We start from the raw sequence: 26,915 nt of genomic DNA, 5'->3' as shown, positions 1-26,915 counted from the left end.
GCATGGAATTACTTCAGTCATTTGAAATAATTCAGTACAGTCAAACCTGGACAATATGATTAGAGCACAATCAAAATAGCTGCAAGTCATCGGGTGTCATGTTCAGCCTCCAGTAATTTGTCTTAAAGGACAGTGGCTTTCAAAACAGCCTGCTGGATGCCTGGCAGTGTACCTTAGGTGCTGGTAATTAATTGGCTGCTGAATTGATCTCTTCCAGTAAAGCAGAAGGGAAAACCCAGGGCTAGATGGTAAGGAAGCATGCAAGAGTTGCAGAGGCAAAGATGAAGAGCTGGTTGGTCATTCCAGGCAGCCTGTGCACAGCTCCTCCCAGGCCCCCCAAAATAACACCTGTGTGATCACTGCTGGCCTGGCAACGCAAAGAGGGCTTGCAAATGGTTTGTGTGTCTATAGGGATATTTAGATGCCCTTCCAGCTCTCTGGTAGGAGGAAAGCTTATTCATCCTGGCACTGGTTACAGCACCAAAGCTGGTCATGCACTCTTACTTATCCTTGCAAGGAGCAGTTTAAAAATATTAGATGTTTTAACACAGCAGCTGTTTTACCTTGGATGGACTGTTACTTTTTCTCTAATGGTGTTTAGGTTGTAGAGTTTGTTTTTCCTGAATACCATGTTCAGCAGCTGTTTGCACATTCCTAAGACAGGTATGTTAAAGAGAAGACCATTCTTATTCATAACCACTTTGTGTATTTTGGACCTCCCAAACTCTTAGGTGGCTAATTCAGATTCCTTGAGAGCCAGAGGAGATGGTCTGAATTGCTTTCTTTGGTCAAAGATTAGTTGAAAACACTTAAACTTGTGACAAAGTGTTTTAGCTGAATGAGTAAGCATTCCTGCAGGTAACTGGGGGGGGGGGGTGTGGATATCATGTATTTAGGTATCTGAGCTGGAGGGGATAGAAAGTAGGGCTTGTAAACCTCCTGTTTACAGGAGGTAACATATAGTCTGCGGGAATTGAGCAGTGCCAGGTGGTGGTCATACAGCAACAAAAGGCAAATATAAATGCACATGTGCAGAAAGTGACTTTTTGCTTCTAAATTTTTATTTGGGCTGCTGCAGAGCAGCTCTTTGATGAGGATATCTCTGGCAGCCAGGATGCCATTACCATGCTGGGGAAATGGGAACAAGGAGGATTTTTTTTTGCATGGGATGAAAGGTCTGCCATCTCCTGGGAGTGGTGGCTGATGATATGGGGGAATCAAGTCAAGCTTGGGAGCCTCAGGGTTTGTGCTTGTTAATGGGAAGGGGATTGGTGACATATTTCCAGTAGGAGAACTGTGAATGTTAGCACAATGGGTTTTGCCTTCACTGGAATAACTTACCCAACTTAAGCTGCTTGTTCAATGAGATGAGTTCAGGCTGGAACAAGTGAGGAAAAAGGCTGCTAAACCAGCCTTGGCTTCTCAGGGAAAGGAGACCAAAAAAGAGCCAGGTCTGTCTTCCCTGGTGAAGCAAAGGTGAGGATGTATATGGTTACTTTCCTCTGTATTTATAGAATATGAGACAGAGGAGAGTAATTTCAGCTGAAGGACAAGGTTTAACAGATGACAAAGTATAAACAGGAGTGAGCCAGGGCTGGGAATTAAAATTAGTTTCTAACTGGCAGAAGAGGATGAGTGTGGCTGAACAGTGAATTACCATTGAGTGAGACCTTGATCAGCCTGTCTAAGGGACTGGGTGACGTTGCTGGATGCTGTCAGGATGATGGTGCTCGGCCCCATGTTCCTGTGCCCCTTGCGAGCTCCAACCGTGCCTGGTCGCATGGCGATGCTGGTGAGTCTGCACTGAAGCAGGCCGGAGACTGCAGGCGTGTTTGCTCATTAGCTTGCCAATAAACCGAGCAGGAGTAACACATGCACATCAGTGAAACACTTGATGAAATTCTCTCTGAGCTTAAATCTAATGCAGTAAGGTGGGGTAGGAAATCCTGTCCACCCTGCCTGCAGCAGCTAGAGCAGTCTAGAGGAGGATATGTCTGCCAAAGTAGCTCTTGATTTTGGCCAGTGCAATCATTTGAAATGGCACTGAAAAGGAGGCTGGAAATTCAAGAAACAGGTTTTTATTCACTTAGACTTTGGTAGACAATCTCTATGCAAATCACGCCTCCAGTATCACCAGTGTTTGCATGGGTATGTGTTCCTGGGACTGACAAGTTCCACAGGGACTGACAAGGCCTCAGGCAAAAGCCCTTCGAGCTGCTGACACGTGTCACTTTGGCCATCTGCATTTGGCCTTCAGCTTTTGGAGGGGCACTGTGTCGCTTTGCTTATGTGCATGGGGGCCCTCAGAGGCTTCACAGTGGTGGATGCCTCCTTCGGAATGCACTTCAATGTGGCTAAAATGTGGGCAGCACACACAGCGAGGAGAGGTTCTGTCTGTCAGTATATTTGATGTGGGGATTTTGCTGATGGAAATATGAGGTCCCCAAAAGTACAACTGTCAAAGCACTTACCTGCTTCCAAAACATACCAAACATCCCCTCCCTGTCCATGCAAGTCTCATAGCAGCTCAGCCTGAAGCCTAGGGGATCCAGGCCGGGTCCTGCTCACTGTGGGAGAAGGCATCACACCCGGGTGGGGATGTTTGGTATTAGTGGAGGTTCCCACCATTTTGCTATTTTCTCAATGGTTTCTGAGCGCAGAGGCTCTTCTGGAAATATTATTGGGGTTTTTGTTTTTGTTTTTTTTTTCCCTAAATTTATTTGTTTATTCATTCATTTATGTATTTTGCTTTTCAGTTTACTCTTCCCGTACCACAGCAGAGTTCAAGGAGCGGCGGGAAGCCTTCAGCAGCCTGTCTCCAAGGCTGCTGTGAAAGACCCTTCGGGGTACGGCAGGGCATTGCCCTCCTCACATCCTCCGGGCCCTGCCTGCCACAAATAACACGGAGAGGGGTTCGCGCCTCCCGGCTGTGGGAGCGGGGGCTGCGGGCGGGGCCGGGGCCGGCCCCGATGAGGAGGAGGAAGGGGAGGTGCTGCGGCTCCGGCAGCGCGGCCATCCCTGGGCGCCGCATCGCTGCGTGCGCGGAGCCGCCTGCTGCAGCCGGCAGGATGATCGCCGCCCAACTCCTGGCCTACTACTTCACGGAGCTGAAGGAGGATCAGGTCAAAAAGGTAGACTGACCCCCGCGAGGGAGGGCTGCCCCCCGCACAAATTTTTATTTATTTTTTTTTTTCCTGCTGGTTTTGTTGCTTTGTGCCCGTAGCGACCGTGCTGTGGGAGAAAGGGGAATAAACCCTTTTTTAAGCATAGCCAGACGGTCCCCCCAGAGCATCCCCGGTGGAGAGCGGATCAGGGGGGTCAGTGTGGAGGCTGCCTGGCGCGGGTGATGCACAGCGAGCCAGGCCGCGAAAACGGAGCTCGGCAAAGCGAGGCAGGAGCTGGGGGGCTTTGGCAAAGAGGGTGGTGGTGATGGCCTTTCGGGTTTGTAGAAGGCACCAGCGTTCCTGGAGAGGGGACTTCCCCTTCTTCCCCAGGGTGCCTGAGGGCATCTGTCACTCCAGAGCAGGGGTGACGAAGGCAAAGAGCAGGCAGTTTTTGAACTATGTGTCACTGCAGGTCCTGAATTTTCAGGAAGTGGTTGTCAGTTGTGCTTAATAAGAAGCAGTATTTCTATGGGCTGCTTTTCTTTTCCTTTAGCATTAAGAGCTGTACGGTTGTAGCCCTGTGATTTAGCACTGCCACAAGGAAATGGGTGTAGAGCACAGGATAAATAAAAACATGGCAGTTAGGTCCTGGCTAAGCACATTGCAGTGCTGTAGGGAGTGGAGAGCCTGGGGCTAGGGATGCAGGGACACAAATTGGGAAAATAATTGCAAATATCACCCAGGTCTGTCTCAGAGCCAGGATGACGTCAGGGAGCAGAGGCTTCCCCTCTGCCACCTCCAGCAGTGCTGCATGACCCACCTAGGCACATGGCTGAGCACCTGCTGAAGGCATCCCGAACATATTTTGGGGATGCCTCAGTGTCAGCGTTAGCAGGGCTGATTTGTAGTGGTCTCAGGGCTTGGCCTGGCGGGAGGAGAACATCTCCTTCCTTTGGGCTTCTGGCTGCGCCTAGGGAGACCCCAGCTGCTGTATGTGGGTGACCCCCCCCCGCCTCACTCCAGCCATGCTCATCCATGCCAACTCCTCTCTTGGATAAAACCCAGGGCAGCGCCTCATATTTTCCACATCTTCTGTGGTTTAGGTCTTTTGCTTTTATGCCCAGCGGTTGTTGTGAGGAGCTGAAGGCTTTGCGCAGCCTGTAGCTTTCTGTACCTTCTGGCCCCATATATGTAGCTCTCCCTTTTCCCTTATTTTCCTTTTCCTGGAGGATTTGTAGATGCTGCAGCTGGTGCCAGGCGTGCATGCCTGGGTAAGGCCTTCTCTGTCTCGCTGTGCCTGTTATATTTAGAAACCCAGGATAAGCACAAGGGTGCGTGCTGGCTGAGGACCTGCAGAAAGGCTGTGTGGGGAAGGCGCGGTGGGAGTGTGCAGGCACGGGGAAAACTGTGGTGTTCCCGGGGGTTATTTATTACGGGCTGGTTTGGCACCATGGGGCTGCTATTGTTTGACAGCATGGGAATTGTTTGGCCAGGGAACTGTAAAGTGTTCTTATGGATCAATCTGGTTTTGTCTGAAAAATAAAACAAAAATCCAATTGGAAAAAAAAAAATCCCAAACAAAAACAAGCAGGCTACTGGTCTGGGAGGATGTAAGACATCTTTTCCTGTTTATATCCTTTTGGAACGGATATTGAGCCCCCTCAGTTTTGGCTGTCTTGTATGGAGGGTTTCTGCAGCAGTCAGAGGCTCTGCCCCATAATTCTGCTGCACTGCAGCCGCTGGGAGCCTCTGGGCTCTGCTCCCTGGTTCCCTGTGGGGCTCTGTCTCAGGGTGCTGCTTGTGAGGTTTGTGCTCTATCACAGCATGCTGCTTACAGGAATACGTGCCTAAATGGCTTCATTTTGGGTCCCTCCCTCTCCTCTCTGCTCCTGGAAGAGCAGCACTTTCTGCTGGTATGTGCTTGTGGCTGGGGGCTGCCGACCAATGTGTTACCCCCTCACCACTCTGCCCCATGGGGCTCTGGGCCACAGTGGCTACTCCTCTGCCTCTCTGGTCCATGGCAGCTGCCTGCTCAGTATTCGGAGACACAGGTTGGAGGTCACCTTGAGCATGCTGCTGTGGGTCACAGGAGGGGTGTGAATGGGCTACAAGTACCAGTGAGGTGAATTTAGGATTGTATGTTACTGGGTCTTCACCAAGGCTGCACATCCTTCTTCCTCTGGGATCCTGTTTCCTTTTTTTTTTTTCTTGGGGGGGGGGGGGGGTGTCCCATTCCTGCATGGCACTATGCTTGGTGCTGCCTTTCTGTGGTAGGAACCCTGCAGAGGGGCACAGAGGAGTCTGGTGATTTCAGGCTGTCAGGACACCCTGGGTCTAAGAACTAGTGCTTCCATACTGGTTTTGCTGGGTTTCTACACCCCCCTTAAGCTTGAGGTAATTTTTTTCAAATTTGCAGTTTCTGGAACAAAAAAATGAGCAGCTGGCTGGAGCACCTCTGCTATGGAGACAGGCTGACAGAGATGGGCTTGTTCAGCCTGGAGAAAAGAAGGTTCTGGGGAGCTTAAAGCAGCTTCCAGTACCTAGAGGGGCCTACAAGAAATCTAGAGAGGGACTTTTTAACAAGGGCATATAGTGAGAGGACAAGGGGGGATGGCTTTAAACTGAAAGAGGGTAGATTAGAGGAGATATTAGGGAGGAGTTCTTTGAAGGGTAGTGAGGCACTGGAACAGGTTGCTCAGAAAACTTACGGAAGTGTTCAGGGGTGGGGCTTTGAGCAGCCTGGTCTAGGGGAAAGTGTCCCTGCCCATGGTGCAGGGGTTGGAGCTAGATGGTCTTTGAGGTCCCTTCCAACCCAAACCATTCTATGTGCTATAATTTTTCAAGGTGAGTTGTGGCCAGCAGGAGGAATAGGCAGGATGGATGTTTAGTGCCGAAGGTGCTGGTTGTTCATTGCATGCTGGCAGCCCTGTGACCCTGCAGCCCCTGCAAGGGGGCATTTTCCAATGAAATCATGTGTATGAGCACTTGCACATAACCCTAGTGTGCAGAAGCAAGCCAACACATAATGTTCTGTACTGTATAAATACGGGTGTAGTTTTACCTCAAGCAGGATAAATTATCCAGATGTTTTTGAAAACATCTTTTCCCTGAACGTTTCTGATCCTTCAGCGGCATCAGCAGGAGCCTTGCTGTGACAGTGGATTTTGCTCAACCCAAAGTGAGGCCCTCTTTCTCTAAAAGGCTGACTCTCATCCATGAAGCATCTCTGGTATCTGTGCCACTGGTCTGTGTGCAGGAGAGCCTTTGTAAAACTGTTTTAGAGTACCTTTTTCCAACAGGTTTATACCTGCAGTAGCTGGCCCCAGCAAAGGGATCCTCTAGGTGTTGCCTCAATTCTGTTTGTCAGGGGAACAATACCTTTTTGTTTTATTACCTGATGAGAGAAGAAAAAAGTCTTGCAATTCAAGAATGATATTTAAATATCATTTAACCGTGAAAAGAACATAATGGAATGGGGTGTAAAATGTAGCAGCTGGCATCAGAAAAAGCTCCATAGTGGTAACCTGCCAGTATAAAGGCTTTTTAGGAACCAACCTGATAAATTACAAGTAACCCTGCTTCAGGATGTCTAAACTACTTGTTTTAACATGCCTTGGCTCCTGATGAATCTTCCTGATGCTGAAAGGAGTATGGAGTGTGATTAACTCTGCAGAAAAATGTTTACATGGTAGAGCCTTTTCATGCAAAGGCTGTGTCAGTAAACTAGGTGCTAATGATGTCTGAAACTGTTGTGGGAGTGCTCTCTTCTTGGATACTCTTGACTGTTGTCAGTGTCCAGGGGATGAAGCATGCATTTAAGGAATGGTCCTCAGTGCTGCCTGTTTCATTATGTGCTTATAATTATTCACAACTTTTTGTGGAGACTGCTGCGATGGCTGGATTTTCAGAAACTTACTTTCCCCTAGTGCAAAAAGTATCTTCCCTATGAGACCAAGAGAAGTGACACACATATGGTTCGGATTATGAAATCCTATTTACAAAAAAATTTGCCCACAGGTTCTGGCTGGCTGTTTTTTTTAAGAAGAAAAAATAAAGGGGTAGAATTTTTGGAGGGCTCCTGTAGTGGCACTCTGGGAAGATGCCGTTCCTGGGGGGTGGTTCTGAAATGGCAGCTAAATAGAGAAATGTTTTCTGCTCCTTGCCCACACAACTGCCTGACTGAAATTACTCCTGCTCTCTGCCATTCCCAGGGAAGGGCTGGCACCCATCTCCCACGGGGCTGCAGCCATGGGATGCTGCATGTCTGGCTGGGTGCTGCCGGCAGCTCCCATCTCTGTCCCTGCTGGCCCCTCCCACAGCTTCCCTTCGGATAAATCTGAGATTTGCTTTCTGATCGGCTTTTATTGCAGGCAAAGCAGGGAGTTATTAAACCTCCGTCCCATAATCCAGCCTCCAGTTACCCCCCTCCCAGTTATTTGTGGCTGTTTGCTGAGGGTTTTCCCTTGGAGGTCTGCCTGTGCTGCCAGCACAGGAGAGCAGTGCTTTCTCCCTAGCAGCTTCACTGCCAGAATGACGCTTTTCCTGCCCGGGAAAAAAAATAATGCTTTTTTTTTTCTTTTTTCCTTTTTTTTTTGTTTGTTTGTTTTTTGTTTTGGAAACTGCAACACACGGGAGAGATTTTGTTTCAAACCGAGGTTTAGTTCCCATCTCCCCCGCCTCCCCACCCCGTGAGTCTCAGCGGTAAAGATGGCCTTGATGCGATGCAACGCAATGTGATGCACCGTGATGCAATGCGAGGTGATGCTTCCTGCTGCAGGGGGGTCCACCCCAATTATGTAAGGGCGCAGACAGTGCTCATTGGTTTTTCACTCAAATTAGAAGACGAGAGAGCCCTCCCTCCTCTTTTCCCTCAGCAGTGGAGGGGCAGAGCTGTGAAGAATGGGCTTATCTGATCTTCACTGTGCAAATGCCAAAACCTGCATTCACTACAGGGCTTTTTGTGGGGGGAAATCCCTCAGCCCTGTTTTTGAGAGGAGGATGCAGCAGTGGGGCTGTGTAGAGGGGTATTTTAGTTACACAGTGAAGTCTGTGTGAATGATGTGTTACTGAGCTTTCACTGGGAGATTTGGGGAATCAGGCTTGTGAGCAGCAGCGTGGGCTGCTGAAAGCTCAGCCTTAATAAGAGGGTTTCCCTCTTCTCCCCCCCCCCCCCCCCCTTAGAAAGGGAATAACTTAATGCTCTGACATCATGGTTTAATACACTCTGCTAATAAAAGCAATCCAGCTATGGTAGGGTTTGCCAGGGAGGAGAGACCTTCCTTCTCAGCCTGAGACCAGCCTCTGCAAATGCTGAGACAGCATTTGGGGCTGCAAGAAAGAGTGTGTCCCATTAGGTTTTTGTTCTTGGAGCAAAATGATGCCAGTGGCTGGCTGTGGTTGTCTCTGTGAGGGGGCTGTCAGCCCTTGGGGTGGCATGGGACCCAGATGGGATGCTGTTCCAGGGTCTTAAATTTGGCCTCTGTTGCAGAGAACCTGGGCTCAGCTCTTCTGCCATTCAGCTGTATGCCTGCACTGTTACTTCACCAGTTTGTGGAGCATATGTATGGTATCATTTCATATTGTTGCACTGTAACTTCCCTGTAGCATCTATCTGATGGCTGTTTTACCCTGCCTCTGCAAGCAGTGGCACTGAACACATCAGAGCTTGTGCAGCCTCTGGCTCTGGCCCCATGGCTCAGGCTTGCTGTGGTTCAGCATCAGGCTGGGTAGCTGTGCCCAGCAGCAGCATCCATATCTTTCTCCCTTGTCTGTGTAAATGCTTGGTCACTGTAGGAGGGCGTCTGGCTCATGGAGGTACACTATCTTTGGTGCAGACCTTGAGTACATGTGACAGAAGTACTTTATGCAGGAGCAATTAAATTTGCCCTGGTTTTATGGTCAGTTTAGGGTTTAATTACATTTTGATTGTCTGCATTTCCTTTGAAAATGACATGATTCATTGTTTTCTCTCTCAAAGTCCTCAGTATATGGAGTATTGCATGTATACATTTCACATGGCATGTTTTATTGTGGCATCGGCCCTGCAAGACACAATGCCAGTGGAGAGATTGGATGAGTTGCTCTAAATGCTTCCAGAGCAGCAAAGGAGACACAGGCAGCCTTGGCACAGAGGTGGCCTGGGGTTTAAAATGAGGTGGCTTTTCCAGTTTTGCTGAGGATAGAAAGCATGGGAGGGTTTTATTTTCTTGGTCCTGCTAAGCTGCAAATGAAAGTGATCCCAAAGGTGTGGCTTGGATCTGAGGTGTTTGCAGAACCAAATTTCCAAGGCAGATAATGAAACAAGGCAAGAATAGACTGTCAGCTGAGGTGAAAGGGGTGTGGGACATGTGCATTTAGCAAGAATCCCCCAAGGCCAAGTTGTATTTTTGAAGCATCAAAGCATCTCTCAATCTTCCTGATGCTGAAGATGGGTGTAATGTTACAGAAGGCAGTATTATTGGAAAACTGAAGCAGCCTCCTTTTTCCAGTGAGGTGAAGAAAGTTCCTGTTTTGGGAAGCCACAAGGGAGAAGTCAACAACTTTTAATTTGATGTTTTGTCTTGAGGAGGAAGCCGCTACCTGCTCACAGCCAAGTTCTGCCTCTTCTGACTCTCTGGCTGTGATAGCTTTGGATATCAGTGGATATCCCTATCAGGGATAGGGAAAGTGGTCTGGTACACAGAAACAATTTTGCAGCCTAGGATGTAGCCCTGAAGCTGCTGTGACAAGTCCTTCACCATGAAAAGCTTTAAATACAAGACACCTCTGTGAACTACAGTGACACCCACATCACTCCAGCTGGGACAAGGTGCCAAAAGAGGGATTTTTAGCTTCAGCTGTTTAGCTCATGGGCAGTCAGGAGAGCTGAGAAGTGGTGTGAAGGCTGGAGATTGTGGTGTGAGGCTGTGGGTGAATGGGTTTGTGTGGAAAGGAGGATGCAGCGTGACGTGGACTGGGTCTTGCCTTGGGAAAACAGTAGGATGGGGTGGACTTCAGCTCACATGTGTCCTAGCACTTGCACATTTTCCTGATTTTGAGTCAAAAAGATAAGGCATGAAGTGTGTGGCTGTGTTGGCAGCCTGGCCAGAGCTCCATGGCCAAGCTGGGCCTATATGCTATTCTTGCAATTAAAGAGATATAGCCCCCCATGGGCACTTCAGGGCAGTCTTTCACTCTGTGGTGGTTTTGTTTGTTTGTTTGTTTTCCCCAGATTGACAAATACCTTTATGCCATGCGACTCTCTGATGAAACGCTGATAGATGTTATGGCTCGCTTCAGGAGAGAGATGAAGAATGGCCTCTCCAGAGACTTTAACCCAACGGCTGCAGTGAAGATGCTTCCTACATTTGTGAGGTCCATTCCTGATGGTTCAGGTAAGGAGCTGAGTATTTGTTTTGTGTATTAAAGATGGTGTGCTTCATGGGAAACCTGTTAGAAATACCCCAATACTGCCAAGAACAAGAGCAGTTTGCTTTCTGCCAAGCCTTGGCACCTCCTCAAAGGCAGCCTCCCTTCTGTGTGCAGGTCAGTTCCCACAGATGCTGGAGGATTTTGTGAATCCAGTGTCAAACCCATTTTGATGCCAATGGAAGAGCCCTTCCTATTAATCAGTCTACTAATATTTATTTATATTGAGTATTATTTATGTTGAGATTTGTCTGCCATCTATCAATACTTCACATAGGAAGATGTTTGATTTATGCAGTTTCATGTGACCTAGAGTCTTGACAAATGCAGTGGCTTTTAGTCATTTGTTTTTTGACTCAACATCTCTTCTTATTTTTTTCCCAGTGGAAAAAATACTGTTGTATGCTGAATTTGAGTTTCCTGGCATTTGTTTTGCTTTTTGTAGCTACCTTTTGCAGACGGTCTAAGGGGAAGACTTGCAGAACTCAAGGAGGTGCAGTGTGTGGCTCAGAAGCTGCTGCTCTGGTGTACTGAGCTTTTCCATTGAGGTGTAGGACTTATTTTTTCATGCTCACTGTACCTGATAAAAGTGGCACAAAGAGCTATCTGAAATCAAAAACATGCTGTGTTGGTATTTGAGACCATGATTGTCCCCATTACATATTTTAGTGCTTATAACAAAACCCAAACAAACAAACCAAACAACCCCCCCAACAACTATATATAGGGTATATAAATATATTTATTAACAGTATATAATAGCGTTTATTATTTAGTGGTAATACTAGATTTCTTTCTCGTGTAGCATGCATTGGTAACTAGTTTGGTACCTAGCACAAATTAAGCCCCTGTGTGCAGAAATTGCACAATTGCATAATACGATTACCTGTTTTGAGGCTTTTTCTGAGTTAAAATCAAGAATTTGTTGGGTGAAAGAACATGAAGCCTGGTGCTTTGTATTATTTGGTGCTCTCCGGCAGGGGAAATCATTGATAGTTCTGCTTCACTGTTGCTTTCTGCCACCTTAAGCTTTTTAGTTGAAATGTTTATACCCTCTTATAAAAAAAAAAACAAAACCAAAACCAAACTTGAATCCTGTGTTTCCCTTAAATTAGCACTGCTGGTTGTTATGTTGAAATGTGTTGAAATTTGGAGCCTGTTGAGAAAGCCAGAAGCTGCCACACACAGCTGGGTCACAGGCAGGGCTTGCTCTAAGGGTTTGCAGGTGTGAGGTGACTTAAGTTTTTTTTTGTAGAATCCCAGTGTTTTTACCAACTCCAAAATCCCTATATTTTTCTTCATATGTGTTCTGAGTTGAGCTGAGTATAGACCCGTCTCCAGTACCCTCTTCTGCCAAGGCACTGCAGGTTAGTAAATCTGGGCTGCTTGCAGTGAGCCAAATACGTTTGCAAATTGCTCCATGGCACAAACTGGAGAGACTTCAAGATGCAGTATGGCACAAAGGGAAAAGGGGAGAGGTGTGAGAGATTGCTTAGTGCTGCTGGGACTGAACATGAGCCAGAGCAGTGGGTAGCCCTCGTTGAGTGTAAGCATGTCTGTATGTCAAGGCATTAATTTCAGATCATGTATTACGCACCTCCTTAAAAAAGCAACCTCGTGTATTGTGTACAGGGTGCTCAGTTCTTGATCCTGTGCCCATGTGTCTCCTGATGGCCCCTCCAGGACTATGGGCAGTGAATGTCGCAGCATGGATTAGACCAAGGCAGTGCTTTGCCCCAGACAATTTCTGTATAACATGATAGTAATCTGTATACGCAGGTTGTGAGTGTCTATTTGGATAGCTGTTAGAAATGCAGGCAAAACCATTGAATTATTTCCCAGAAAGGGCATGTTCTGATCCTAGGTGTGAGCAATATTTGCTGTGGGTAGGTGTCATGGTATTTCTTTCTGTGACTCACCTCCACGTGCCTGCCATATCTGGCTCAGCCATCACATAGATGAAGCCAGGGCAGATGCAGAATCCTGTTTCCTCTTCCTTCTAAAGTCTCTGGGAGGCCCTCACGGATATGTCCATATTGCTGTGCCCTAAGTGTGGGGTTGGCTCCCGGCTGATGGCAGTTTCTGCCTTCAGCTGTTCCTCTGTAAAAGACAGAGGCTGAAAGCCTGCCCTCTTCTCTGGCCTGTCTCTAATTACTGCCTTGTAAGCTCTTTCCTCTGAGTCTGATTATTATTATGAGAGCTGACTATTCAGAAAAATATTGTTGTTTATTTTCAGATCAGTGCTTGTGTACTTTATTAACAAGGAGCTTTTGAGTGATAATTTTGGGGACTCTGGAGATGTTGGTGTTAGCAGGGCTTTTTGCTTCATTCAGAGTTGCTTAATTTACAAAAGCCACAAGGTTTTTTTGTCCAGAGGGCTCAGGATAGTATTTCAAACTAATTCAAAATGCTTTTGAAGGATGTTCCTAAATAGATTTACAGCAGGTTTGATTGCACCTTGGTGTTAAAAAGCATAGATTAAATGCTGCTACATGGGTTTTAATTCCTGAAGTACACTGAAAGAAGGCTACTACTTTGCCTAGTTCAGAGTTCTTTTTTCTTTTTAACTGAAAAGGTTAATAATGCTTAATAAATTTTACCTTGTGATAAGCTTGATGGTGCTGGAAATCAAACATGCTAATTTGTTAATTTACTGCCAGGGAAGATACTTCTATATGAAGTGCAGTATTTGCTTGAGGTATGTACTAAGGTGTAAGGGCCATCTGGTCCAGTGTTGATTTTTCCATTATTTATTGGAGGTAATGGCTTGCATTCAGCAAATGATACTCATATGATAAAGCTTATTTGGATATTTGGCTTAATGAGGCACTTGTAAATGTTTGACTTCTAGTCTTGTTGCAGTGAAAGGGGTTATGAGTTACTGAATTTATTATGCTGAACCCAATAAATGGAACTGGGCCTACAGTTTGGATATATTAATGTTTTAAATGACATTTTTACTGGGGCAAAGTGATGTTTAAAGCCAAGCTGTTCAAAAACGGGTAGAGAAGTGCTGCAAGATCTGTATTTCTGCAAGCTGAGTCTGCCCATGTCTTAAGCAGCAAGAAGGAAAAGTTGCATTGCAATGCAGTAAAATCAGGAGGATTATTAGGAGTTGTGGGCTTCCACTGTCATTTTGCTATGTTTTTCTGTATGTAGCTTATTGTCATTGTGGTTTCTCGCATGACAGCGTTCTGTTTCTATACTACACTGCAACCCTGGAAAAGCATATGGGCTTTTGCTGTGTCTTTGACTCTCTTAAGCTGTTTCTTATAGAGCTCCTGCCCTGAGGGGTGTCTCATCCAGCTCATCAACGTTGCTGAGCTTGATGGGGCTCCTGGAGGTACATGGTATCATGAAGAGGAAGGAGCAGCTCACTAAATAAAACTTTAGAAGTGTTGATCTGAGATTTGGCAGAGTAATCTCAGAGGGAAATCTGGGTCTGGAACTCCTTGTGGGTAAATTGCATACATGATATTTTAGTGACAGCGTCAGGTCAGGTCAGGAGGCTCTGAGACCAGAGTCGCAGTTTGAGGTAACACAACACAAGGTACTATCTTCCCAACTGCTAGTAGTCTTTCCACATTGAGTGTAAGCAGAAGTGGAAAAACAGTGATGTTGAGAATGACCTTCCCAAAGTCCTAGTTCAAATTCAGAAGGCAGAATGAAAAGAGGCCAAATTGCTCCACAGGATGGGACTGGCAATATGCATCAGGGTGCAGGATGGGGGTGCAGCTGATCCTGTCATGACATGGGGCACTTCTGACACTGCAGAAAAGTACAAATTGATGAGGAAACCAAGATGAGAAAGTACCATGTTCCTCTGCTTCACTGCCCTTTGAGCAGCCTCGGGGAGCCTGGGGTTGCCATGTACAGACATAAATGCTTGCAAAGAGCCTTGTTGATTAACCTGGACACACTCTCCTGTGTGACGAGTTGTGCACACTGCTTCCCCAAATATTATCTTTTCACAGACTTTAATGATTGCTGTGTTTGCTCCCACTTAGATAAGGTGAGATAGCACAAGCAGTTCAGTCAAATATGTTTGCCTTGCTCTCCAATGCATGCTGAAGGTGTCATTCCTCAGGTAGCCTGGCCATGCGTCTGTGTTGGCTGAGGTTTGTGGAGGTGGTAGGGTAGTGGATTTGGCTTCAGACCTTTGAAATCCAAATCCCTCTCCACCACAGATGAAGGTATCCTAACTTTCCCTGGTTTCTGGGGAGGTATTTAGCAGCTCTGTGCAAGGGATCGCAACTCCTGCAGCAGTACAGGGACACCCTATACTTTTTCAAACTGTTTCTCTGACTTCTGATGTCTTGACTGCAGTTTGCAGTGAATCTCAGCTTCCTGGTGTGAATTAAGTGGTTCCTACTTTAACTACATCCGTGTGTAATTTGTTGATTTTACAGCAGTGCACAATCCAGCCACCATTCACTGTTATTTGCCAAAATGACACACGTTTGTTTACAGCAAAAGACTGCTCATTAGTGGTCTGGCATCCCTTCATTTTACTGTCTCTATTTTCAACATCTTTTAGGGTTTCTTTGCCCTGGTAAGCTTCATCATGAGATCTGGATACAGACAGTCCACTGTTAGTCCATTCTGGAGAAGGTCTTTTTACAGGGGCATGTAGTGACAGGGCAAGGGTGGGTAGTTTTAAACTGGAAGAGAGTAGATTTAGATTAGGAAGAAATTCTTTACTAAGAGGGTGGTGAAACACTGGCACAGGTTGTCTGGAGAAGTTGTGGATGCCCCATCCCAGACTGTGTTCAAGGCCAGGCTGGATGGGGCTTTGAGCAACCTGGTCTAGTGAAAGGTGTCCCTGCCCATGGTGGAGAGGTTGAAACTAAATGAACTTTAAGGTCCCTTACAACCCAGACTAGTCTATGATTCTGTGAAACCCTCATTACAGTTGTCTGTACCAACTTCATGTTAAATTGTAGGGAATCAGATTGATGCATCATGTGGACACCCTGCAGCTAGAACTTCCTCTTTGTGGGCACTGGACATTTGCCTGTGCGTTATATTTAACCAAGCTTGATGTTTCCCAGATTTGTGTTGCCTGCAGTTTTTAATCACTTGTGTCTTGTTTTCATGTAGAGAAAGGAGATTTCATTGCACTGGATCTTGGTGGTTCTTATTTCCGAATTCTGCGGGTGAAGGTGTCGCATGAAAAAAAGCAGACAGTACAAATGGAAAGTGAAATTTATAATACACCTGAAGATATCATGCACGGCAGTGGAACACGGGTAAGCACCTCTTCCTTAGGATGTCTCTAAAGATTAGCTGCTTTCACACTGCCATTTTAGAAAAACACTACCAGAATGACCATAGCATCTTAACAGTTGCACCTACAGCATGCGCAGACTTGACTACAGCTCTTTGTCAATACTGAAAATAAATAAGCAGTAGTTAGTGTAATAGAGCATGTATGGGTAGTGCAAATCTGCTGTCATCATATGGGAGATTTTTGGCTGAGTTAGGGAAAAAATGGCCTAGAAATAAAACCTCTGACTTTACTATAAAAATCAATTTCCACAGGTAGGAAAGGAGGGCAGGAAAGCAGCTTAGTCTTTGTAAGCAACAAGCATGACCAACTCTGCAACTGTAGTGTTAGGTGAGGGATAGAAATACCAATGACAGCCACATATCTGTCTTGGCAGTCTGAGCAACTTGGCATTCATGAAAAGTACAGGTATATTAGAAAAAAATTACAGGAAGCTGATAGAATGTTTTGGCACAACTTCATTTTTTGCTGAATAAATGGTAGGGGTTTTTTTTAGTCTCTCATGTTCGAAGGTAGAAAATGTTTGGGTCCGCTTACTTGGAATTTTAGAAGGTTCTTTAGAAGAATTTATTTTCTCTTTATGATCAGAAAATGGATTACAATGAATATTTTACTGACAGATTTGTCTCTGTGTTTTGTAAAACAAAACAGGTTGTTTTCAGCATTGAAAACGGTAAAGTTTTTTACACTTTTTTACTAGAACGGGGTGCTATTATGGAGTATGAGTTCTGCAGGAAATTTATAGCTTGTTTCTAAAGGCTAAATGAAAGAGGAAAAAAAAAGAAAAATTGTGCAAAAGAGCATTTCTATCCTTAATATGTTTTCTGTAGAAACCTTAGTAACTTTAATATGTGTAATAACTGCTGCTGCATTCCTATGCAGCAGTGAGTATAAGATGGCAGTCACAGCTTGTAAGTAGCACCGATACAAGGATTGTTGTCATATCTGAAACACAGCAATAAATTCCTGTCTTGTAACATTACTACTTTGCTTTTTGGACAAAAGGTTGCACAGTGGCTTTTCCACAAAACGGTGTTGGACGGGAGCTGAGCTGCCTGTTGCTGGTGGAGGCAGAGAAGTCAGGAGGCAGGTTTGGAGCAGGGGTTGCTCATCCATCAAGGGATTTTGGGAGCCAGAGAGGCAAGCACCAGGGCTACCCACATACCTGGGGGCTGTCCAGGGAGGAAAGGCAGGTTGACTTAAGGTGAGACTTGGTGAAGACATGATAAAGATGGTAAGGAGAAGCCAGGAAAGGAGACATCAGGTCTTCATTCTTTCTGTGGCTTTGTCATGTTTATGTTGTAATTTTTAAATATCCTAAGGCCATTTGGCTGTCAGGGGCAGGTGTGTGTGTGTGTGGTGGAATCACCAATGTGTAGCTCAGACTGATAGGCTTTGTTATACTTCTTAAACTGAAAGAGAGGTGAGCAAGGCATCCACTGACCCTGGGGGGACAGTGACTCCCAGTATTTAAGTAGCAGGAAAAGGAGAACTGGAGGTATCATCAGAATTCCATCCGGTTCGAAGTTATCTCATGACGATATCCAACCATGACTAAAACGCTTGCTGTGAGAGTTTACAGGGAAGCGTGGTGGATGCCCAGGAGGTACACAGGCAGGTGATGATTTGATGCTTATGACTGATGCGTACAGTTGAGGTTCTGTGAAATCCCTGAGCCAGATTAAGTGGAACACTTGGACTGAACTGCCCACACTGGGTAGGTTACTAATATGTTTTCTGCAAGCTGTGTCATTAACTTCAGTGAGTAACTGAGTAGTCTTAAAGCCTAAGACATAATCAGCTTACTGAAGGGGTTGTGATTTATGGCTTCATGCCTCACTAGCATGGTTCATTTTGATATTTTCTACTCCACTGCATTCAAACTTCTATTTCTGCCCATCTGTCAGGAATGGGCTGACACCCTTGCCAGTTGGAGACAGTTCCCTGTCAAAACCAAGGACAAAACTCTCATTGACTTCAGCAGTGCAATAGCAGGTCTAAAATTTGTAAGAAGCCTGTGTTCTGTGTCAACTCAGCAAATGGGAGCATGCCTGAGGGTTGATTTTGCTGTTGTTTTTTGTGTTCTGCCACCACTGGAGGTAGGTTATGGATTTGTGGCTGTTCCCTGATCCAAAGATGTGTTTTTGTTGCTCCTTAAATCTTCCCCTTTCAGGGGCTTGAGCTCAGATCTTCAGTTGCTTGCCAAAGTCTGATGGCTGTCAGCCAAATGCATCCTTGTGGAGACTTCTTGGAGCCCAGCCTGAGCAGGTAGCTTTGTGACCAGAGGAAGTTAATGAAGCTTGATATCATATTGCTCAGCCATCTCATGGTTGTATCGCTTCAGGTCTACAAAGGTGTAAAATATGACTGGTCCTTTCCTCTTGGCTCTGGTGTTTGCTCTGTCTCTGACATTTGATAAAATATTGGCCTCACACTGTTCCTTCCACACACCTGTGGGTGGATGGGAATTTGGATTTTTCATCAATCTGCCTGCCCTACTTTAATGAAATACACAGGAACTTTTTGCCTCTAGTGTCCTGTTGGAGTTGTTTGACATCTGTGAGATTTGGATGTTAATATGGCACAGGCACATGCAATGCTTCCTTGAATCTCCTAATGAAAAATCTTACGACCATCAGTGGTAGCAAAATTAATAAATGCCCCTCTCTTTTTTTTCTTTTTTTTTTTGTACATTTTCTCCTTTTGAGCAGTGTCTTCCCTCTGTGCTTTTACTGAAAACAGTAGCCCAGCCAGACCATGCATTATTGACTACGCACTGCTACTGTAGAATGTGGCTAATAGTTAACTGCCTGTACAGGTTGTGGCATGGGTTATGCTCACACGCCCCACTGCCAGCCCAGAGCCCTGGTGACTGACAGTGCATTGCTTGCAGCAAGCATGCACGCTAACTCACGGAGGCGAGCTTCTGCAGGTCGCGCTGGGACTGCGAACACCAGAAGGTGCATGGACGTCCCAGACTGCTGTGGGAATACCCAGGGATCTTCTGCAGTTGGACTTCAAAAGCACATCCCAGCTCTTCTGTATGCAGTCATGGCTCATTGCATAAGAGTGATTTTTGTTAACATCCACTGTCAATATTTCAGTTTCTTGTTCCCTGAGTTCCTGAGGGGTTTGAGGTTGGCCCCTGGTTGTTGTTTGTAGTCTTGAGAGGAGCTGAAAGTTCAGTAGGATTGAGTATTTAGCAAGATACTTTCAGATGGAAAGCATAATAAAAACATATACTCCTGTTATTTTTGTGTTCCTCCTGGAGAAGTTGTTGTATTTTATTACTCAACTATAGTTCTTTTCATAGCTCCTTTACCTCTCTCCCTCATTTGGACAGCTAAAAATAGTCTCACATTATTTTCCCATGCTGTTTTGCTGTGTGTGCTCAGAAAAATGTCCATGATTTGCCCAGGACAAGGGGAAACTACTCCGTTTATGCATAAACAAATCTGACCTCATTTTAGGAATGGCTTTACTTGTAACATTACACATATCACTTCTTGACCTGCTTTGAATGGCAAAATATTCCTCTTCATTTTTTGTAATTTTTGCAGCATGTCTAATGCTTTCCCATATCTCTGAGACTGTAAATTGTTCCTAATAAAGCTGCGCAGGCTAATTATAATCCATAGATATCTTATTATACTCCCTCCCAGTTATCCCCAGTCCTCTGGGCATTTTCCCTAGCCTCATCCCACCAGTGCTGCAGAGAAGGTTGTGTTGGTTTTGTTTGTTGTTTTGGGGGTTCTTTTTCAGGGAGTTAAAATGAGCAGCACAGTTATCTTTTGGGGCAAGCAGTGACTTGTTAGTAGTTTGACATTCATTTGTTGTATGTGTCAGTTCAAGGCATGTCTGGCATTTTTGTACTGGTAGATACAAATGTGTATTTTTGTTGCTTCGGTTGCTAAGGCTTGATTGCAGCTTTGAGTGTTGCGATTTACCTGAGCGTCTTTCCAAAGACCTCGGTGTGAGAGACATCCCTTGCCTTCGTGTCCACATACTCCCTGTCATGCCTGGCTCCTGGCCTGGTTGGCAGGGACACATAGTGCTGTTGTCACAGGGTACGTCTGGGTGGGAATTGGCACCTGTGAGCTTGCTGCAGGCTGCCTGTGTAATTAGCATTTAAAAAAATGCAGAAAATGGTTCCCATTTTGGGTTGTTTCTCAGAACATGTAGAATACTAACACAAATCCCCTGGGCTTCCTTTTCGTTTCTTTGTTGTGTGCTTTAGGAATAGCTTTGAGAGGTGATGTCCTTTTGTGTGGCTCCTGCATAGTGCTGGGTTCTCCAATCTCAGCATTGCTTGAATGAAGCAGATGTAGTCTTCTCTGCGTTTCTGTAAAAGTGATCAACCTCCTGTGGGACTGGATCCCAAATGTTCTTTTCAGGTGTTCCTTCCTCTTATTGAAAGGTTAAAAGAACTGTTCTGTTCTCACAGAATGTTAGATGGAAGGTTTATGGCAGGCTCAAGAGCCACATGCCCCTTGTTTCAGGAAAAGCATTTTTATGCAGGTATAAAAGATGCCATGCAGAATTAGGTGCATAAAAGGACAATGTATTTCATAATTTATTAATCATTAAGGTGTTAATATACACTGCCTGAGAGTATTTTCGTAGATACGTCATTTATATATCTTTGACAATTTGGAGCAGCTATTTTCCCCTTTCCCGTCACCCAGTACAGTTTTTATATGCAGTTCAAAATATATTTTCCCTGAAACTGTATGTCTAATCGTGGTGGTTTTGTACTTTTCTTACAGCTTTTTGATCATGTTGCTGAATGCTTGGGTGACTTCATGGAGAAACAACAAATCAAAGACAAGAAATTACCAGTTGGGTTTACATTTTCTTTCCCCTGTCGACAATCCAAGCTAGATGAGGTAAGAAGATTTCACAATTTTATTAATATGCAGAAGAGCTACTGTGTTATTAAAACACTGCTATGAAAGCAGTATCCCAGACAAGTCTCATTTTCAGAATAAATGAGTGTTATATTTCACTGTCAGACTTCATGTTTGTGTTTATGTTTCTGTCTAAAAGATCTGGTTAACAGCTGATGGAGAGGCATCTGATTTTTTGTATCACCTCTGTGTGAGCTCCTCAGTATTAACGGTTTACCATGTAAACACAACAACAGTTTTTTCCTGCCTCCTGTGCAACCTTTTCACCCCTCCATCGGGTGTGACTGGGAAGGACCCAGCACAGCAGTGTTTGCTGAGAGTTTGCCGAACTTCACAAGTGCACTGGGCAGGCCACCTGGAAGCAATGTGCTTTAAAAAAGACTGGAAATAACTAGTGTTGTATTCGGTGACTGATGGGATTCCCATTACAAGGATGCTATGGTATTTTCCTTCTTTGCTCATTGTACCACAAATGACTCAGCAGCCTCCTGGTACAGCATTGCTATGTCAACGATGTAGCAAATTAATGGAGAAAAGTTAAATCCACACAAAAAGTGAAGAGGTTATTCTGTTAAAACACGACCTGCTTTTCTAGCTTGCAGGTCTCTAGGTTAGCCTGGTGCAACAGCTCCCCAGATGTTGGTGCTGAGGAGAGCTAGGTGAGGCACAAGTTTTATTACATTTCTCATTTCTTGAGCTATGCTGAGCTGAAACCAAGGGTGCTTACTAAGTCAGGGTCTGAACATAGTTGAGAACAGAGCACTGCCTTTTTGTGCATCAGTTCAGGAAAGATGAGTTGACTTTGGTGCAGCTCTCCAGTCTGTCCATGGTGGATGGTAGGGCTCAGGCTACTGACCGCAGCAGAGTCATGCTGGAGATGTGGTTGTGAAGTTGAGTTGCCCTTGAGAAAATTTGTTTAGCTGCGTGATGAAAGTTGCCTGTTTGCGGGCTGGTTTGCTCAAGCCACCTGGGATGAAATCATGCTTGTCTGCAGCAGGGACAGGTAGGTAGCATGTGGGGTGGCTTGGGGATGGATACCTGTAGAGACTTGGAGATGAGCCATAGCAGAGTGGAGGAAGATAGTAAGAGTCTCAATTAAAAAAAAAAAAAAAAAGAAAAAAAAGGCAAACAAACAAGGAAACTCTTTTGAGAGTTTTTGTGATTTTTTTTTTTTTTTTTTACATTTGAAAAGGCATTTTCCTGAACCCTGTAGGCCAAATCTTTTCCTGAATTGCTGCTTCTGTGAGGCTGTGCTTGCCTGGCTGCTGTTTTCTTGTGCTTGTTGAGCAGGAGGAGGCAGGGTGGTCCCTGTTTTCTCCAAGGGTGACAAGATGGCACTGCGTGGTTGTGTTTTGTTCAACCCTGCTTCACTCCAAGGGCTCCTTCCTGCTGCCAAAGTCTTGCTGGTGAGGCAAAAGATCCTTCCAGCAGAGCAGCTGGTCATGCTAAAAGGAGCTGCTCTTTGTCACTGTGGTTTGACCAGTTTCCTGAATGATAAAACTTACATGGAACAAGGGGCCCTTTTGGTCATTAAAGCTGTAAAGCTGTGCCCGCAGACTGGGCTTTGCCCATGGTTTGCCTGTGCAGCATCATGGGGCTGGGTTTCTAAATAATGCTAATGAGGGCAGCACAGTGGCAAAACTTGCACGAACTGAGTTTGTGGTTTAGTGGTAGGACAAATACCTCCTGGCCTGGAAAGAGCTGCCCTGACCCTTCTGTCCCCTATTGGGAAGGAGAATGTGCACAAGACGCGTGATTGATTTTTAAGCTGAGATGTGGGCAAATGTGCACCTGGGCAGTGGCTTCTTGTGCCTATAAGCTTCAGCTTTTCTGGTTCTTAGCTTCTTGGACTCCTGTTGTGATAGATGTGATTTTTTTTGATGGGTGTGAATAGCTGAGCTGATTTGAGTTGTAGAGTTAACTACTGTCAATGCTTTTTTATTTCCTTTTATTATTATTTACTCATATACGAAATGCTCTGAATCAGCCAGGCATTATCTAAAAAGAAAAAATTCAGGTGCAGTCATTACCTTGAGGCACATGCAGACTCTGTATGATAGTTTGCAGACAAGGAATTCAATGCCAGGATTCCCTTTTTGATCCATGCTGTAAGTCAGGGCCATGCATTGCATTGCTACCTTTCCAGTATTTCCATTTGCCCTAACCTGTAAACATGAGCTCACAGTGAAACAAGCCTGGACAGCTGGGACTTCAGGCAGCAAATTTGCAGCAGTCTGATCTTTGCTGCAGCCGAGTCCTGGACATACAAACATCATATCCTTTCAGTTAGTTCCATGCAGTCAGCTTTTTTGAAAGCAGTCGATTTCCATGGACTGAAAGGATTACATGGTTTTCCAAGAAAAACTGTCAAGGAACAACAAGGATAAGAGTGGGCTGAAAATACAAAATGCAAACAAACCATTTTCTAGCAAGGGAGAGGAAAACAGTTTCCTAGCTTTGAGTTTACTGTAAAGAGAATCAAAGACCACCAAGTGTCGCAAGTTGAGTTGCTAGGTCATATAAGAAAAGAGACCTGAAGGTGTATTTGAAGTATAAAATCTTGGTTTTAAGGAAAAAATATCAATTTGTGTCTTATGGTGGCATCCTGTTGAGTATTGCTCTCTTGTTTTATCAGGGTATTCTGATAACCTGGACAAAGCGCTTCAAAGCAAGTGGAGTGGAGGGAGCAGATGTTGTGAGGCTGCTTAACAGAGCCATCAAGAAACGTGGGGTAAATTGTACTTTATGCTTTTTAGCTCTGTATCACAGCAAGCTGAAGTTTCTGTGTCCTTCACATCAGTGACTTGAGCATGTGATCTGAGTGATGGAGTAGCTCTGCTTTCTTGTGTGAAGATACGTGGTTTTGCCATTTGTTGGGAGAATGATGTCAGAGTTGCTGTGTGGAAGCTGTGATTTTATAGCACAAAACTGAGGCGCTATGTTGCGATTTGTTGCTGACAACCTTCCACAATTTTATCGCTCTCCAAAAACGGAGAAAGTCTGCGTGTCAGTGCCACAGCTTTTCAGTGATACCGGCAAGTCCCATTCCTGAGAAACTGCATCTCATGGTCTGCGTTCAGTTGTGTTGTGCAGCAGCTTGGTTGGGAGCAGCAGAGGAGCAGAGTGGAAGGGAAGGGGAATTTCAGGCTCAGTGAGCTGCATTGCTCCCTGCAGTTTCTGGCTGCTGATTTTATAGAGGGTGAAGGTGACCCAGCTGCTGATTTAAACAAAAAGGCACTGCGTGTGAGATGGAATTAATTTGGGTTTGCATAATGCTTGCAGCCAGGTGATAAGCTGATTATTCAGCATCCAAATTCATCAGGCACTGGGCAGTATTTGCTCTATTTGGGCAGTTGTGGACTCTTAAGCAAACCTGAGTTTTACTGTCACTGGGCAACATTACTATAGTCAGTTACTATCATCAGACTTGGTATCAGGAAGAATAATGCACTGAAGAGCTGGAAAGGAATGAGTGAATGTCATTTGGGTAACTTATTTAATTGCATTATTTGCTTGTAATTTTGTGTCAAAATCTTCACTTGAAATAAAACTCCTAAATGTTTTAAGTGAATTCTATGAGAAATACGTAACTTGAGAATATTTTCTAGATTGACTCCTCAAACAACTGCATCATATTACTCCATGATGTTTAATTGCAGAGTTTCTCCCTCCTTCATGTATAGCTGATTTCTTTTCTGCCTAAGGGTCTTTGCTCTCTAAAATTAGCTGGTGCTCTTTTATTGTGTGCTTGGTGCATTTGTCTGCTGTCATTGTCTTCTTGGGTATGTGGGACAGGAAACTGGCAGACGGAGCAGATGATATTTAAAAAGATGAGCTGAGGTATTCAGACAGACTGTCTTGTGTTCCTTGTGAAATTAGCTGATACAAGCAAACCAGTGATAAACCAAGCACTGTTTTTCAGAGAAGCCATTTGGTCCAAGTAACATTTTGTTCCTCTCTCAGGACTACGATGCAGATATCATGGCTGTTGTGAATGACACTGTTGGGACTATGATGACTTGTGGTTTTGATGACCAGCGTTGCGAAGTTGGCTTAATCATTGGTAATGCACTTTGCTTCTGCAGCATGCATGTGGCTTTTCTCTCTTTGTGTGGCCTGTTTATCACTTTCTGATGTCCTTTCCCTAAAGGCACTGGGACCAATGCCTGTTACATGGAGGAAATGAGGCACATTGACCTAGTGGAGGGAGATGAAGGCAGAATGTGCATTAACACAGAATGGGGGGCCTTTGGAGATGATGGCTCGCTAGAAGACATCAGGACTGAGTTTGATCGAGAGATTGACCGTGGATCGCTTAATCCTGGGAAGCAGCTGTGAGTGAGACAGTAATTTGTGAGCTTAGTTTCTTTTGTTCTCCACTCCATGGTCCCTCTTCCACTTGTGTTATGAATTCAGCAGTTCAAGAAAGTTCAACTTTTGTGGTGAAGCAAACAGCAGGCTGGGCTGGGCAGTGTGGTGGCACAGCTGGGCTCTGCCTCCCAGTGTTGCCTGGGGATTGGTGGGTGACTGCTGCTATCCTCTCCCACAGGTTTGAGAAGATGGTAAGTGGGCTCTACATGGGGGAGCTGGTAAGGCTCATCCTGGTGAAGATGGCCAAGGAGGGGCTGCTCTTTGAGGGGAGAATCACCCCTGAGCTTCTCACCAAAGGGAAGTTTGAGACAAAGCACGTTTCTGCTATAGAAAAGTAAGTACCTAACCCTTTTCACTCCCTGGGTTTCATAGTGACTCTGAATGTTAATTCTGCGGTATCTCTTTTTACTTTGTGAGGAGATGTGCTGCACTGGGGTGGCTGCCATCCTTCAGGACAGGTGCAGAGCTGGCATTTGGGGACCCCCAGCAGACAGTCTGTGCCCTCCTCCCTAAGATACAATCCCTTTTCTCCCTTTTTCTGTGTTGGGAGGAACTGTGAAAGCCAGTCAATCTGTGCAGCTACAGGGTATGCTCTGTGCTACCTCTCACCCGCTCACAAAAACTCAGAAGTTTGTACCCTGCAGCTAAACACAGGGGTGAATTGGCTTAGTGCCTCTGAGCGAATACTTGTGCTGCTCCTTGCTGTATCCACGCAATCGCTGGGCAGAAAGAAAACAAGTGTGACAAGGCAGAGCATTCAGTCTCATAGGCAGTGCCGAGTGCTACATGGTGACCTCTGAGCTATGCACCAGTTGGTTTCTTATGGTGTCATCACCCTTTTGGTGAGTACTTACTGTGTCTCCCCCCTGCATTTTTAAAATCCGCATCACTGGGATGGTTTGTACTGTAGTCATTGCGCTGGCTTTTCTTTTTGAAATGCTGCTGATTTTGGTGCACACATATAAAGGTGCTATTGATTATGAATGCAGTGCGAAGGGAATAGCCAGTAGCTTCTACAGTGTCTGCCCCCTGCCCTGTTTCACCCCTGTCCCTGCAGATGGTCTTTCTCACACAGATTTCTGTTAATTGTGTGTGTTCATTCATCTTAAGCACAGAGGTCTGTGTAATGGACCAATATAAAGTTGAACAGCAATGAGAAAAATGCAGGTATTGAGAAATTCAGTTAAGGGCAAAATTAGCTCTAAAATCGCACCTCACTTCCTGAAGAGCACTTTGGTTCTAAGTAGGGGACCCATCCCTGTGAAGCTTTAAATTTCTTGCTGATGCTGGCAAGGTGCAACAGTCCTTAGAAAGATATATGGAGTGCAGTTAGTAATGACAAGATATATTCCTTGTGGTTTTTGTCTGGGAAATGACTGAGCTGGACATGGATAAGTTTTGCCAGAAACTTTGCTCTCAGGCTGGGTGCTGATGAGGGAAAACACAGTTCAAGAGACAGAAATTCAGGGAGGTCATAAAAGCCTGAGAAGAGACCCATTAGGATGAAATGACTTAGGGTTTTGTTTTTCATGCTTTTAGTTTATTAGACATACAAGCAAGTGAGCGTGGGATTTAGGTGTATGCTTTTCTGGGGCTGGTGCTTCTGGCTGCAGAGAGAAGCTGAAGTTTAAAGCATCAGTGTGATCAAGATGGATGTAATTCCTCCAGGTCTGTAAAAGCACTTAGAAGCTGCTAGTTTTCTTGGGAGTGCACTGAAGGAGCTGTCATGTGGTTGCTGCCCTGCTTTGGGTCTGGCGCTGTCAGACCAACTGTAGCCTGAGGTACCACACATGCTGTGCTTGTAGGGGATGCCCCATCTCTGCAGGATACGGCTGGTCC

The 26,915-nt window shown here is 45.2% G+C and overlaps 1 protein-coding gene across 1 annotated transcript in view; it reads left to right on the top strand.

The window, feature by feature from the left end:
* Window positions 1-2,972: 2,972 nt before the first annotated feature.
* Window positions 2,973-26,915, top strand: part of LOC133266599 (hexokinase-1) — a 39,415-nt gene continuing 15,472 nt past the window's right edge. The window contains exons 1-8 of the mRNA XM_061447975.1: window positions 2,973-3,131; window positions 10,315-10,477; window positions 15,612-15,760; window positions 20,565-20,684; window positions 23,341-23,436; window positions 24,669-24,768; window positions 24,856-25,039; window positions 25,255-25,410. Of these exons, the coding sequence (XP_061303959.1) occupies window positions 3,069-3,131; window positions 10,315-10,477; window positions 15,612-15,760; window positions 20,565-20,684; window positions 23,341-23,436; window positions 24,669-24,768; window positions 24,856-25,039; window positions 25,255-25,410 (1,031 nt within the window). The 5' untranslated portion in view covers window positions 2,973-3,068. The remainder of the gene's footprint in view (window positions 3,132-10,314; window positions 10,478-15,611; window positions 15,761-20,564; window positions 20,685-23,340; window positions 23,437-24,668; window positions 24,769-24,855; window positions 25,040-25,254; window positions 25,411-26,915) is intronic.

Source organism: Pezoporus flaviventris, unplaced genomic scaffold, assembly GCF_033815535.1.
Source record: "Pezoporus flaviventris isolate CSIRO_AGI_PZ_B2104156 unplaced genomic scaffold, CSIRO_AGI_Pfla_v1 ptg000001l, whole genome shotgun sequence".
In the NCBI taxonomy this organism is placed as follows: domain Eukaryota; kingdom Metazoa; phylum Chordata; class Aves; order Psittaciformes; family Psittacidae; genus Pezoporus; species Pezoporus flaviventris.
This window is presented reverse-complemented; position numbering and strand designations above follow the sequence as displayed.